Source organism: Aedes aegypti, chromosome 1 (assembly GCF_002204515.2).
Source record: "Aedes aegypti strain LVP_AGWG chromosome 1, AaegL5.0 Primary Assembly, whole genome shotgun sequence".
NCBI lineage: Eukaryota > Metazoa > Arthropoda > Insecta > Diptera > Culicidae > Aedes > Aedes aegypti.
In genome coordinates, this window is record NC_035107.1 from 45,681,145 (window position 1) to 45,695,655 (window position 14,511).

The 14,511-nt window shown below is 37.3% G+C and overlaps 1 protein-coding gene across 1 annotated transcript; it reads right to left on the bottom strand.

Annotated features, from left to right (window-relative positions):
* Window positions 1–228: 228 nt before the first annotated feature.
* Window positions 229–8,195, bottom strand: LOC5565024 (DDB1- and CUL4-associated factor 13). The gene is made up of 2 exons (XM_001649317.2): window positions 7,684–8,195; window positions 229–1,262 (listed from the first exon to the last, which is right to left on the bottom strand). Exons 1-2 carry the CDS (start codon window positions 8,049–8,051, stop codon window positions 290–292), a joined length of 1,341 nt encoding a protein of 446 aa, XP_001649367.2. The 5' UTR covers window positions 8,052–8,195; the 3' UTR covers window positions 229–289.
* Between the last annotated feature and the right edge of the window lie 6,316 nt (window positions 8,196–14,511).

Consider the following 14,511-nt stretch of genomic DNA (forward strand, 5'->3'; position numbering starts at 1 on the left):
TAAATCGTTCGTAGTTGACGTATTCTACCAAGTATTATATCTTCGAAATATTTTTTTCTGATTGTTGCAGAAAACCTCTGCGAATTCTAGGTTGAATTAAAATTCACCGAGGGGTGATTCTGAAGTGAGTTCTGAGTGCCTAGTTTCTAGTTTCTGAGCATCAAATAATTCGACCTAGATTCGGAATTCTTCAATTGCTGGCGGCCCAATCACACAATATTGCAAACATATCATTTAAACCAATTTATTTAATCCAAGAAAATAAGGTATATTACAAAACCCACCTTCCTCAATGCTCCTCCCGCAGCACCTTCTTCTTGGCTTCCGGCACGTACGGCACCTTGCCCTTTTTCGAGTTCATCCGCACGTTCTCCTCCTTCCGTTTGATCTTCTGCTTCTGTTCCTGCTGCTTGCGCCGCTCGTTGTAGACCACCTTCGGCACATGTCTGTGGCGCGCAATGCGTCGAATCTGTGGATGCGCGGCAAACTTCTCCTTCAGTGCTTCGTTGTACTTGAAGGCTTGCTTCTCACGTGGCTGCAGTGCTCCCAGTTTCTCCGCGGCCCGAGCCTTCCACAATCGGACGTTCATTTCGTCCGAACCGGAGTAGATGTACTTGTTGTCCAGGGACCACCCGATGCAGGTCACGTGCTGCATCCGTTTCGTGTGGTAAACCTCCCGGCTGTTGGCCTTGTGCGCCTCGAAGATTCGGATCGTCTTATCGTAACTTCCGGACACGAACTCCCGTCCAGTCGGGGCATAATCTACGCAAGTCACAGCCGAGGTGTGCCCATCATGGATCTTCAACGGATTCTTCAACCGCCGGGTATCGAACGTGTACAGATTGTAGTCCTCGCTGGCCACCGTGAAATAGTACGCCTGCATGGGATTCCACGCCAACTGGTTGGGTCTCAAGGTCATGACGATCTTACGAAGAGGTTTCACCTCACGCTGATCATAGAACACAATGCCACGATCGCTACAGCAAGCGGCCAGCAGGGAAGTCTCCACCGGACTGTACTTCACGTCGTACAAAGTGTCCACTCCCCACTGGAGCGTTTTGATTGGCGAATTACGCGTCTCGTCCCAGATGTTGCAAGTTTCGCCACAGGTCGCGAAGAATGGTTCCTCATAGTTGTGTGAAATTGACGTGATGACCGTCTTGCCCAGGATCGTATTCAGCGGCTCATGTGTATCCTCCTCACTGTCCACTATTCCGGAGTCCCACATTTTGATCGCCTTATCGTCTCCGATTGTGAAAAATCTAAAAAAAAAATGATTCCTCAATTAAACGATTTTAAATTCTGTACCTAAAAACTAGAGAAACGGTAAGAACTGGCTTTGGAGTGATTCCTGTGAAAATTACTAAACGAGGGCTTAAGAATTATCTGTAGCCAAATTTATCTAAGCATCGCTTAAGAAATCGGTGGAAGATTTCTGGACGAATTCTTGATTGTACATATTGGTGAAGAAAGCTCCAGAAGTATTTTTGGAGAGATCCTTCGAGGAGTGCCGAAAAGTATTCGAAAAAACCCTTTGGAAAAATCTGCAAGAAGTATTCTGAAAGCATTAGGATTAGGGTGTCCCAGGAAAAAAAAAATCTGCTAAATGTCATGATGCTCAACCCTAGAATGAAAGATGTGCATACAGTATTGGATTTTGAAACTTTCTGAATTTTCTTTAACTTTAGCAGCAGAAGGACTACCAGTGGACAGAATCTTTTAAGGGGGCAGGATGCGTAATTGATTTCGGAATTTTCAAAAGCAGTTTTTTCGTTCAAAATCAAGAAAGTTTACAGGAAAATGTGTTCACTGTATTCTGTTCTCCTACCGAAGTTTCGATGATGACGATGATTATGATGACGGAGCGCTGATCGTTAAGAGAAATTTTCTTGGACGCACACTAAGAACTCACCATAGAAGACTTTAAGTCGTACCGAGCATTCTTATCCAGCGAACGCATACAGCGACTGAAGCTGACCAGGCAGAGTGCAACTAAATTTTACTCAACCGGCCAGCAAAATTTTCGAAAATATAGACGCCTTCCTTGGAAGCAGGCATCACTGACATCTCCACAACCTCCACCCTTCACACGCTATCTGACGCGCCATTACTATGCATAAGGATTCATTCAAATATTACGTAACGCTAAATTTGTCAATGGATCATTGAAAGTATTTTTTGCAAGTGCTCACTGCATCAAAACAAAGGCGCCACTGTATATGGGATTTAACATTGTGACAGCATTGCTGTTCTGTCAAACACACAAGGCTACGGAGGCGCTATCTATGCTTTCAATAGCGGCCGTTTTGGTTATTTTAATGATTAAAAAAAATCTTCACCTTTTCAAAATTTCAGCTAAAATTAGGGAAATGCAACAAAAACTTTTACTATCTTCTTTCAATGTTATTCTCTGAACGGAAACCAGCTGGGATGAAAGCTTCAGAAGCGAAGAAATTTTAGGAAACAATTTTAATCTATTCCAACACGACCGAAATTTGCAACACTGCAGACTTTACTTCTGAAGAAATTGAAACCTTCGAACACAAAGAATTCGAAAATATTAGGGTTAAAGCTCTAACTAATGGAGAAACACATAGTTTTTTCATGTATGTTCTGTATGTTCCACTTGAACATGCTAGCAAACATTATTTTGAATTATTCTTCAAAATTGTCGAAACTATTATTTCAAATATGGAACTTGAAATAAAACTGCATATGTACGACGACTTTAATCAACGAAATGCCGACTTCATTACAGACAATGCAAATGAATCATTGTTACTCCCAGTCGTAGGCGAAGACAGCACTTTACAATTTTTATTGGACAAAAATTTCATATTTTGGCGTTAATCATATTAATCATTTAACCCAACATAATTCATAATTGGGCCTCTTATTTAAAAATTGTACTGAAGATGAACTATGGAAAAATGAAGTATTTCACTCAGCAATTGAATACTCAATCTTCATACACAAAACTTATCCCCCAGCGACTAGGAGTACGAGGAAGTGCTGGAATACAACAAAACAAATTACAAAGAAGCCAAACATAGACTATGTACAATAAATTGGCAACATATTATAGGTATTGAAGGAAATGTCGACACCGAAGTAGACAAATTTTATTCAAAGAAATAATTAATGAAACTGCCAACGAAAAGAAGAAGACGTATACAAAATAACAAATTACCGGAGTGGTTTAGCCCGCAACTGAAAAACCTGAAGAACATGAAACAGAAGCAAATTATACAAAAAAAAAAAAAAAAATACTGGCACTGACTTATAAATTTATCATGACATATGTAGCCAATTCAACTCACACATCAACTCCGCACACGAAGAATATCAAATCATGTCCGAAAAACTCAATTAATTATGTAAACACTCAATTGAAAACTAGCAATTTCCCGTCGCAAATGCTTTTTGACGGAAATATAGGTGAAAACTCTTCCAATATTTGCAAGCTCTTTGCAGATGTTTTCCAAGAAGTGTATACCACCTACTCCGAAGAAGACCCGAGCGCATTTTATTTTCTCTTTTTTCCAGAAATTGCTAATAATATATCTATAGAAAAACTATTACAAATGAAAATCTTTACAGCACTAAAAAACCTGGATCCATCAAAGGGAGCAGGACCGGATGGCATTGCACTCGTGGTCTTCAATCTTTCAGAAGAGCTAACCCTTCCTTTAGAACGCCTTTTTAACATGTATCTAAATAATGGGAAATTCCCAGAAGCTTGGAAATCTATATAAATAAAAATGGAGTGATGTTTGTATGTCACGAAATGGCTTGAGAACGGGACTACCAATTTGCATAACTCTTTCACTGTTGTCTTCTTGAAGGGTTCCGACGTGTTCGTGCGACGAAAAAGTTTCGGGAAGTTTTCGGAAAAATGGCTAAAACGGGAGGGTACTAATTTGTCATTTTGTATGGGAGGTTCCATGACATTTTTCATCAGCCTACTTGATGGCAAGACGAAGTTTGCCGGGGCCACTAGTATATAATAAAATATATAATTTTAAAACAATTCTACCCCAACTCGATGTCAAAAAATGTAACTCAATCGCATTTAGTCAAAAACATCTAACACCTGCAATTGAAGTATTTTTTAGGAAATAAAATAATGCAGAAGTGTAACATTGTTAGGGATTTGAGCATAATCCTAGATTCAAAACCAAGCTCAAAAATCACTTTTGTAGAACATTATAATTCTACAATAAGCAAAGCAAACAGCATACTTGGTTTCATTAAGAGGTTCAGTAACCATTTTTAAGACCCATGTACTATTAAACTATTGTATATTACTGTAACTATTGTATATTACTGTAATATGTGTGGTAGTAATGTATATAGTTGAGTAGGCCATGCTTTCAAAAATGATGATTATCATTCAATCTGTCAAGTGCACAAGTACCACATTGGCGACGAGCAAGAACCCAAGAACAACGGATAAACCAGTCGGAAGTTGGATCAGAATAGATCTCAAGGCATCTATAAAGGGTAACTATAAACGTCTGATTTTCCGAAAGATAGAATCTTATCGGATCAGACTCGAGAGGAAAAGAAAAGTCTCGCCTCAATTGATGGAGACGCCTTAGCGGTGGATGGAAATCTACCCGGAGAAGGCAAGAAAGTCTCGCCTCAAAAAAGGGAGACGCCTTAACGGTGGATGAAAATCCTACCGGAGAAGGCAAAAATTGACTCAAGAAGAAAATTCGAAAATTTGACCGCCCCATCAAAAAGGTAGGAAAGGGTACGGATGCCAAAACCGGATATAAATTCGGGTTTCTATAGTAAATAAATTTCCCATTGAAGGAAAAAGATTCCTAGCCGATAGGTAAAGGTCCAAGTGGAAAATTCGTAAAAAAATAGAGACCTACATGCTCAATAAAAGTTGCAGATATTCATCGTAACGTGCATGAAAGAGAGCAGCCACAGGATTGATCTGTGTGAATATACGCAGGAACGACGTTGAAAATCGCTGAAAAAAATAATCAATGTCATACAAGACCCTCTCTCGTTATAGAAAAGGAGATGTGGTAGTAATGTATATAGCTGAGTAGGCCATGCTTTCAAAAATGATGATTATCATTCAATCTGTCAAGTGCACAAGTACCACAATATGTAAGACCAATTCTGGAATACTGTCACCTAGTTAGTATGGAACCCGTACTACGTCACACACAAAGAACGCATAGAATCAGTACAGAAGCAATTCCTTTTATACGCCCTTCGGAAATTAAATTGGACTGTACTTCCACTTCCATCGTATGAAGCACGCTGCATGTTCATCGACTTGGAAACACTTAACCCTTTCTTTCCCACAGCTTTGTTCGACAATATCTAACTATCAAAATGGCGTTTTTAAAAAAAGTTTTTCCAAATAAGCTATATTATTCAAAATCACTATAAAAATTGATTGTTGTTCAATAGTTTAACCCTTAGGTCACTTATTTCGATGTTTGATGAGACAAATGAGCGTATAAATTTATTCCAATCATTATTGAGCTACTCGTACCAATTCGGTTTAGCTAGCGTTCGTTGAAAATCGTTGGATCACCTGTGCTACCATGGGGAAGAGAGGGTTAAGTAACGCCGGGAATTTACAATGATTTTCTTCATCAACAACATTATTTCGAACCGTGTAGATTCAGTTGCACTTCTTTCTTGATTAAACTTCTACCCACCTTTTCGGCATTTAAGAACAAAAAATATATTTTCAGAAAAATCATACAGAACGCATTATGCTCAAAAAGGGCCAATTAATCGTTTGCGTCAATATACAGTCGAAGCTCGTTATAACGACAACTTTCTCGACGAAAGCTCTCTATAGCGACATTTTTCGGTCCTCTATTCGGTCCGGTTCTTTTCTCTATTGCGACGGTTCCTTGCGATGCCGTTATAACTAGCTTCGATTGTAATGTACATTGCGAATTCACTGGCATTACTATGTCCAAAGAGCAGCTTAAAAACGACTTAAGGGCAATAGAAGTAATTAATAGTATGTAAGACATTATTATTGTTTGTAGTCTACTTATGCATGACGAAATAAATAAAAAAATAAATTACTAATGGAACATTAGTAGTTTTGGTTATTCTACCTTTACGAATTAATCAAGATATTCCTCCTATGGTTTCTTAAGAAAGTCCAGCATAATTTGATTTGAATAGATCTTGAAGAATTTGTCTAGGGTTTTTCAGGGAATCGTGCAGATATCATTAGAGATATCCCTGAAAAAAAAATCGATAGTAATTTCCGGTGAAAGTTTTGTAGAAATTTCTAAAAAAACTCTTGCAAGTCCAGCAAAATTCTGAGGAACAAATTGATAAAAAATAATTGATGGAAAATAATCAATCGAATCTCAGGGACAAATCCTGTAGGATTTTTTGGAGGCATTTCTTGAAAACCATTATGCAGAATCCCTGATGAAGCCTGTGTTGAAATTTTTGGAGTAATTGTTGTACTATTTTCAAGTGTGAAAACTCAAATGAAATTTTGAAGAATCTGTGGATATGTTTCTTGAAAAAAAAAAAAAAATACTCGAGAATTGTTGAAAGAACAGCAGAAAGCAAGTCTTAGATGAATTTCTAGCTAATTTTCTGGAGTAACCTAACCCTTGGATGCTCATGGTGTCTGTAGAGCACCATCACTTTTCGACTAATCCAACATAAACTAATTCAGTGCGATATCCAATAGTGTAACTATTGATGAACAATCAAATAACTATCCACCGACAAGCAATTTTTTTTTAGATTTTTATTTAGAAAATTTTAGACAATTTGCAACAATTTTTGTTCAAGCAAAACTAGTCTAGAGCAATTTTTTCTCATCCAAAACTTTGGGCGAGAAGGGGTAAATTATGAATCCCTGGTGGAATTCATTCTGGAAAAGTTCAACTTAGATTCCCGAGAATAATCTCTGGAGAAAGGTTGAATCAATTCCTGAGATAAAAAGCAGATGAATTCAAGACGGAATACATATGAAAATGGCTTAAGAATTAACTAAAAAAAGAAGGCATAGGAAATCCTTCAGAAATTCTTTTAGGAGTTCCTGACAGAACCTTTAACAAATTTCTTTAAAAACTCTGGATTAAACTCTTACGGATTTTCTTAGAAGAACTTCTGTAGAAATCTTTGGAAGTAGAATAACTACTGAAAAAATCGGTGGAAAACTGCAAGGGGAAAGAAAATAGTAACTTTGGAGATCAGTTTCGGTAAAGAAGAAATCACCAGCATTAAACAATAAATTCTTTTTAGGGACTAGCATTAAAATAGAGAACAAGGTTCTCGAAAGAGACCTGCTACCAGCTCTGGGGTTTTATTGAAAGAACTTCTGAAAAAAAAACATCGAGGAATTCCTGAATGTATTTGGTAGAAAAATTCTATGAAGAAATCAATAGAAAGATTTCCACAAGCAATAAGAGAAGAAATTCCACAAGAACCTTCAGGAATAGTTGCCTAAGAATCTGTGAAGCCAATTTTGCACCAGGATAATGAAGATAAGCCAATTTTGCACCAGGATAATAAATTTATGAGGCGGGAAAGGAAAAACATGACTTAAGAGACCTTCCATTCAAAATAGATTTATAGTAAAATAGAGACCAAGTCAATAAAAAAGACCGGCTACCAGCCCTGTAAACCCTAACTTTCCCAAACAAAGCACCCACCCCCACTACATACCTTGATCCATCATTGGAGAACACGATTCCCCTCACGTATCCACTGTGGCACATGACGCTCTGTACGCACTCCTGGTTCGGGACATCCCACAGTTTGACCTCGCCATCGTACGATCCACTAAGCAGCAGCGACAAACTCTTCGGATGCTTGCCCAGCGCGGAAATGCCGTCCTTGTGCCCGTCCAAATTTCCCACGAACGGTTTGGCAAACACCCGCTCCAGCTTGGTGGCATTCAGCGCCCGGACGTATTCCCGAGCCCCCTCGAAGGGATGCAGCGCCGTGTCGTAGTTCCGGAACACCTTGTGGATGTCCTTCTTCGTCTCCCGCACGTAGTTGTCCGGATTGCGGCTGATCACTTTGACTTTCATGGTTTTGGAGGCTTTCTTACTTGAAAACCATGTGAAATTTGGTAGAAAAGATAGCTTTTCGTGGAAAAATGTGGAACGCAGTGAAGGATATGCAAATAACTTGGCGAAGTAAATAAAAACACGTTGAGAGTTTGGTGCGAACTGTCAACCGAACGAAACTCGCGCAAAACACGAGCGGAACTCAAATTTGCTATGCGGGCAAACTCAAGTCAGTCACTCATATTTGCTCAACACTCAATATCGTAAAAAACGGCATCTGCATCCGGGAAAGTAATAAATTGTGAATCTAATATATATTAAATTAAAATGTTATTATTATTATCTTTATAAACGAGATTTGCAGCCCGAGGCTGGCTCATCTCGGAATTAAAATGTAGTAAAGTTGAGTTTACTACATTCTCGGTAGTAAACGCTACATGTGAAACATGAGTGGAACATGTTTGTGTCATTTTCCTTTCTATGGATCGATGCACGAGTTCACTAATTTCACGTTTGAGCGATGCCGAATTCACTTGTTGCCATGGTCACGTAAATAACACGGCACCGCTAAAACGTCAAATAGTGAAGCCGTGCATAGGTCCTTACGTTTGTCTTAAATTTGTTCCGAACATATTACAAACAACGTGTTGCTATGAATAAAGGTTAGCATTAACTACAAAGCTACTGGTAGTTAACTTCAGAGGTTGCTACACATGCTTTGAGATTGCGGAATTGAATGGAATAATTTACTTTTGAGTATATATCATGGGAAAAAGATATGAGTTTTGATATTTTGGAAGGTATTTTGAGTTTTGCTTAGGAATTCTGATGATATTACCGGTCATAGCAATTTGTTATATCCGTTGGAATTCTGGCATTACGATAATTAATTTTGGGATGTCGGTGGGATTTCAGATGTTTATAAAGTAATTCTAAATTTTACGAGTGAATTCTGACTTCTCAGATTCTCAGCTTTCCTTTGGAATCCCGGAGCTCCTGTAGGAACTTTGGGATTCCGATAGGGATGTCGGATTTTTAATGATAATTCTGGAATTTTGAAAGCCATTCTAGGAATATTGCGGAAATATTAGAAATCTGGTAAAGATAATAGAATTCGGGTGGGAATTGGATTCCGGTTATTACACACTCAATCTCAGTTTGGCTGTTCGGTATTTTTTTTATGGTTTTAGAACCGTAAATTACGAAATTTACTGAAATTTCAGCTTTTCTACTTTCAATCACTGATGTTCAGCAACATATTTTTCATTTTACTGAAATCGATAATTGTTGTCACTGATAGTTCAGCTATTTTGAAGCTTTACCGTATAGTACCCAGTAAAATCATAAAGTCAGTAAAATGTTAGAACCGACTTTCAGTATCGATGAGTTGCTAGCTGAGGTTTTCGGTAAATTAAAAACAAAACAAACCCGCATGCGGGTGATTGTCAAATAACAACTCTTGCAGCAGAACTAATTGCAAAGTTGATGAGCTCCAGCTTTACAAAAGAAATTGAATTCATTGCGGGTTTTAGCTGTGCCTTCTTTGCCTTGTATGGTAAGCAATCGAATATAACTGATTATTATTACATATCAGATGTATTGCTATATATTTTGATTATCCAAGGCAAATTTAGACAATGAAACTACGGTTCAATCTTATTGGGGTTAGGGCTACGTTGCTGCCGGGAAGTTCCCAAGTAGATAGCTACAGATCAAGCAGTGACGGATAACAAATTGTTTTTCGGAGACAAACAGTTTGTTGCCATTTTAAAATTAGTTGCCAAATTTTAATTTGTTATTTCAAACAAGCCACAAAAAATGGGAAGCACCAAGAGGGCCCTACTTTTACAACTGAAAAACTCAGCAAAAAAAGTCAATAAAATAATTACCGAGAAAACCGGTAATATATGTACACCTATCATTACTGACTAAATCGTCATTATTTGACAAATGGAAGAGCTTTTAGATTTACGGAGTTTTCGGTACGTATCAGAATTACTGAGTTAACTCTGCTGTTCAAAAACCCAGTAAAATTTTACCGACTTCGGTAATAAAATCTTAGTGTGTATACACTAAGATTTTATTACCGAAGTCGGTAAAATTTTACTGGGTTTTTGAACAGCAGAGATAAGTCGGTAATTGTTTGTGAGTACCGAAAACTCAGCAAACTATGAAATATTGAGATGTCAAAAAACTACCGATAAAGTTAGTAACAATCTATCCAAAACGTTACTGTATTTTTCGGTAAAGTTATTTTTGTTTACTTTTATTACTGACTTTCAGTTTTTTTTTCAATAGCCCCAATCCCATTTGCATTTCCCCAAATTTGACCATATTTTTCTAAATTTCCACTATATTTCCATAATTCTCATATTCCGCCTCTGTCGACTGCTCGTGATTGGAATCTGGTGCCTTTGGTAACGCACCCACAAACTCAATTTTCACGACGCATGGCTTGTCGGAAGTTCGCTCAATTATGCAGCCTTCGACGAGTTGTATTGCCGCGAAGCTTAGAATGCGCAGTCATACAAGAAAAGATCTTTCCACCGGAATCGGAATGGCCTCTCGGAAGTATGTAATTGACGGCTTATAAAGATGTACTAACATGTTGTTGTTGCGTTATTTCTCAGGGAAGTTAATAAATCTGCACAATAACAGTTGTGCTATCTTTTCAGCTTGTGTGATGCCGTGCGTTTCTGGTCCGTCGAAAGATTTTTGAATACTTACCGTGAGCAGCGATAGGGCTAAAATATTAATTAAATAGAATTTCCGTCCGTCCATTCCATGAAAATGATCAACAAGAGGCATTCTGTTGCAGAAGCTTCTCACTAAAAAAATATTTTCTTTTGAAAGTTTGCAAATTTGGTTAGGTATTTGTTTTCGTTGCGTTTTAACAAAAACTCGGTAAAAAATATTTGATACTGGTAAGTCAGTACTTACATTTACTGACTTTTCACATTTTCTCGGTAATTTGTAATTTCACGGTGTTATCAGCACAATCGTTTGCCGTGTTCAGTAAAAAATATTATATATATATATATATCAAAACCGTAAAATAATTTACCGAACAGCGATATCGTTTTTAAGTGTGTAGTCTCTTGGAATTCTATGGGTATCTTTGAGATGGTATTTCTGTAAGAATCTATGAGTGGGATTCTTGCGAATTATTGTGTGAATATTTGGAATTCTGAAAATCAATCTTTGGAATTATTGTAAAAACCTTTAAGATTCCGTTGATCTCCTGTTCCGTTGGAATTTCAAAGCAAAGCTTTAATATAAATCTTTTGAATGTCGGTAAATATTTTCTAGTTTCCAATGGAATTGTTTGTGAAATCGATAAGAATTTTAATAATTTCAAAGAACCCTGGTGTTTTAGGGGAGATCCTCATTGAATTCTAACGACTACCATCGAAGTCACTACAATTCCCATAAAAATCTCAACATTCTATATTCTAGAAATTCCAGTACTAGCAGAAACCTCTCCGAAAAAACGAGAATATCACAGAAACACTTAGAATTTCCGGAATTCAATATGCTGTTAAGAAAACCCACGGGGAGCATCAAAATTATATCGCAATTTCACTAGAATCCCAGTACTGGTGCTAGGAAATATGTGGTTCCTACCACCAATTCATTGATGTACTATCATCATAAAATCATACACATAAAGAGAATACCAAACTAATCGCAAAATTACACTACAAATCTTGTCAAATTACAGCACCTTTATGAATTTGTTATCATTTCAAATGATGGGACTCTCTTTAGGAAATTTCTTGACCCATCCAGCCAAGGAATTTCTATACTATTTTTGGTCGAAACAGCATATTTAGGAGGACAGTACGGTGTTTTATCAAGTGCGGCTGCTCTTTTAGCGTGGAATAGTCTCCTATTTTTTTAATGAAAACTTTTTCCTATTAAATAATACGATAGAGCGTAATCTTGTTATGTACTACATGCCCTCGTGACTATGATTTTGATCGCGGTTTGTTCTAACAACATTTTTAACAAACACCCACCCCCTCGTCATGCTTTTTGTATGGATTTTTTTCGAGCTTTGTATGAGCTGTAACATTTTAGGGACACCCACCTACCCTCTTCAGCATTATGGGACGTATGCACTTCAACAGAAAAGTAATCGCCTATCTCGATGCGTGGGAAATTTCTTGCAAGAAATGCTCAAGAAAAGGGCCCATTCACATATTTCATAACGCTGAAGGGGGTGGGTGGGTGTCTTCAAGATGTTACCGGTGATACAAAATTCGGAAAACATTCTTACATGTTCGTCACTCAACGAGCAAGAAATCAAATTAATTGATTTGAATACCGAGAAATAGGAAATGACAATGTGGTAAACAGTATTCACATTAAATCTCGAAAACTTATTCAAACGGACTAAAGTCAGAAAAGTAAACAAACATACTTTATCAATTCTACGTGTTTCGTAGACGTTTCGTTCTAAACCAACTTGATTTTTCAGTTTTAGAACGTTTAATTTCAGAGTTTACAAAACGACGTAAGATAGATGTTCAACTTTCGCTACCTAACGATTAATTTCACCGCTCCGTTGCATACAGAGACAAAGTGACTTAACCAAGAATAAAAAAAAACACTACTTGAGTCGATTTTGCACTGTTAAAAATAAAACGTCGTAAGAAACGGAATGAAACGGCTCATCATTTTGTCATACAATTTTGTGTGGGAAACATTTTTTTTTAGTATTGCAACGCGACCTGATGGCATGCAAAGTTTAAATGAAGTACACGGCGAAAAAATGTTAAAAGGGAATTCATTACAAAACATTTTCAGAAGACAGGTTATGTTTCGTAATTAATTTTCTTAAAACCTTATGAATGTTATTTACGTCGATTTAAAAAGTAATCGAGAAATTTTCTCAGAGTCAACGATCTGAGGATCGGTCCTTTCGAAACGCGAGAAATGCTGCACTGAGGAAAGCAAACGTCCCTAAGATTGTAATAAGATTTGCTTATGGAATTACGACACAAGAAAATCTTTGAAATTCATAAGACCATCGTATATGATATGATATATATGATTTTCGGCTGATGTTGTTTCCGTAATACATCTCTAAGAAATTTTGGTAAGATGATCTTATGAACCAGCATTGACATGATAACAAAATCCATAGATAGTCTTATGAATTACGATCTAATCCATTCTTGGTTCCTGTGGTACTTATAGACTTGACAGCTCAACAATAATAATTATTTTCAAAAGTCACGGTCTACTAAGACATTTGTCGAGCTACCACATCTCTTTTTCTTCGACGAGTAACGCAATTTATGTCATTACCATATTTTATTCGAAATTTCCTTCTTTTTAAAGTTGTCTTTTTGACACTTTTTCCAACTTTGTTTTTCCAGTTCCACCTGCCTTCTTCGGTTGTTTTTTTCCCGTTGTAAGAACGCTTCCCTCGTGTACCCTATCGCACATTTTCGGCTTATCCTGTAGGATTCTCCTCACACTGAACGAAATCTCCCGCCATACATTGAATGATTTTTGCCTCATCCGAGCCCCATTCCTATTTTCAGACACATTCAAGATGATTTTCATCTGCATGAAAATCATCTGTTTACAAATCACACTGAATGAAAATCATCCAATCATGGAATGAATTGTCTGTTTCCAAAAGCGATCGATAATTGAATGATCATCATACAACTAAATGTAAACATATTGAATGAAATACCAATAAGATATTTAAATGATTGCAAATTGAAGAGTAAGGCTTCTTAATTGTTCAACGCGCATAAATATTTATTTCCACGAACTGTTTAGCTGCATTAAAAGTATAAAAATTATCAATCTTGAATCGACGACCATCGTGACTTGGCGTGAGGTGCCTATTTGAATAACGAATCCTTGATCCAGCCAACAATCATTCATCTTTAGCTACAAGTTATGTTTGGTGCTCCTAAATATAATAATCAGTTGCTACAGATAACAATAAGTCCATCAAAAAGTCCAATTACCTGTTAAATCAAATCTAAAAACTCCGAACTCTGCACGCGGGAACTGTTGCAACCGCCATTTTTTACTACAATTGACAAGGATGATATTATGTCTAGCATCATTAGTCTTAAATATGACATTCAGAACATAATTGAATGATTTTTGATTTGGGACATGGTGGAAATTATTATCCTCCCTCCTAGGAGGCGAGACTTTTTCGTTTTTCCTCCTGTCTGACCCGATCAGATGCTATCCGTCGGGAATGCAGACACTTTATGTTTACCTCTAGTTGCAGGTGCCGACTAGAATTTTCAACTTATCCGCAGAAGGTTCTTGCTCGTCGCCAATGTGGTACTTATAGACTTGACAGCTCAACAATAATAATTATTTTCAAAAGTCACGGTCTACTAAGACATTTGTCGAGCTACCACAGTTCCATAAGACTGTGGTGTCGTTTGAGCCTTAAGCTAGGTATGCTATTCAGCTCAAGAAAAGAAAAAAATTCTGC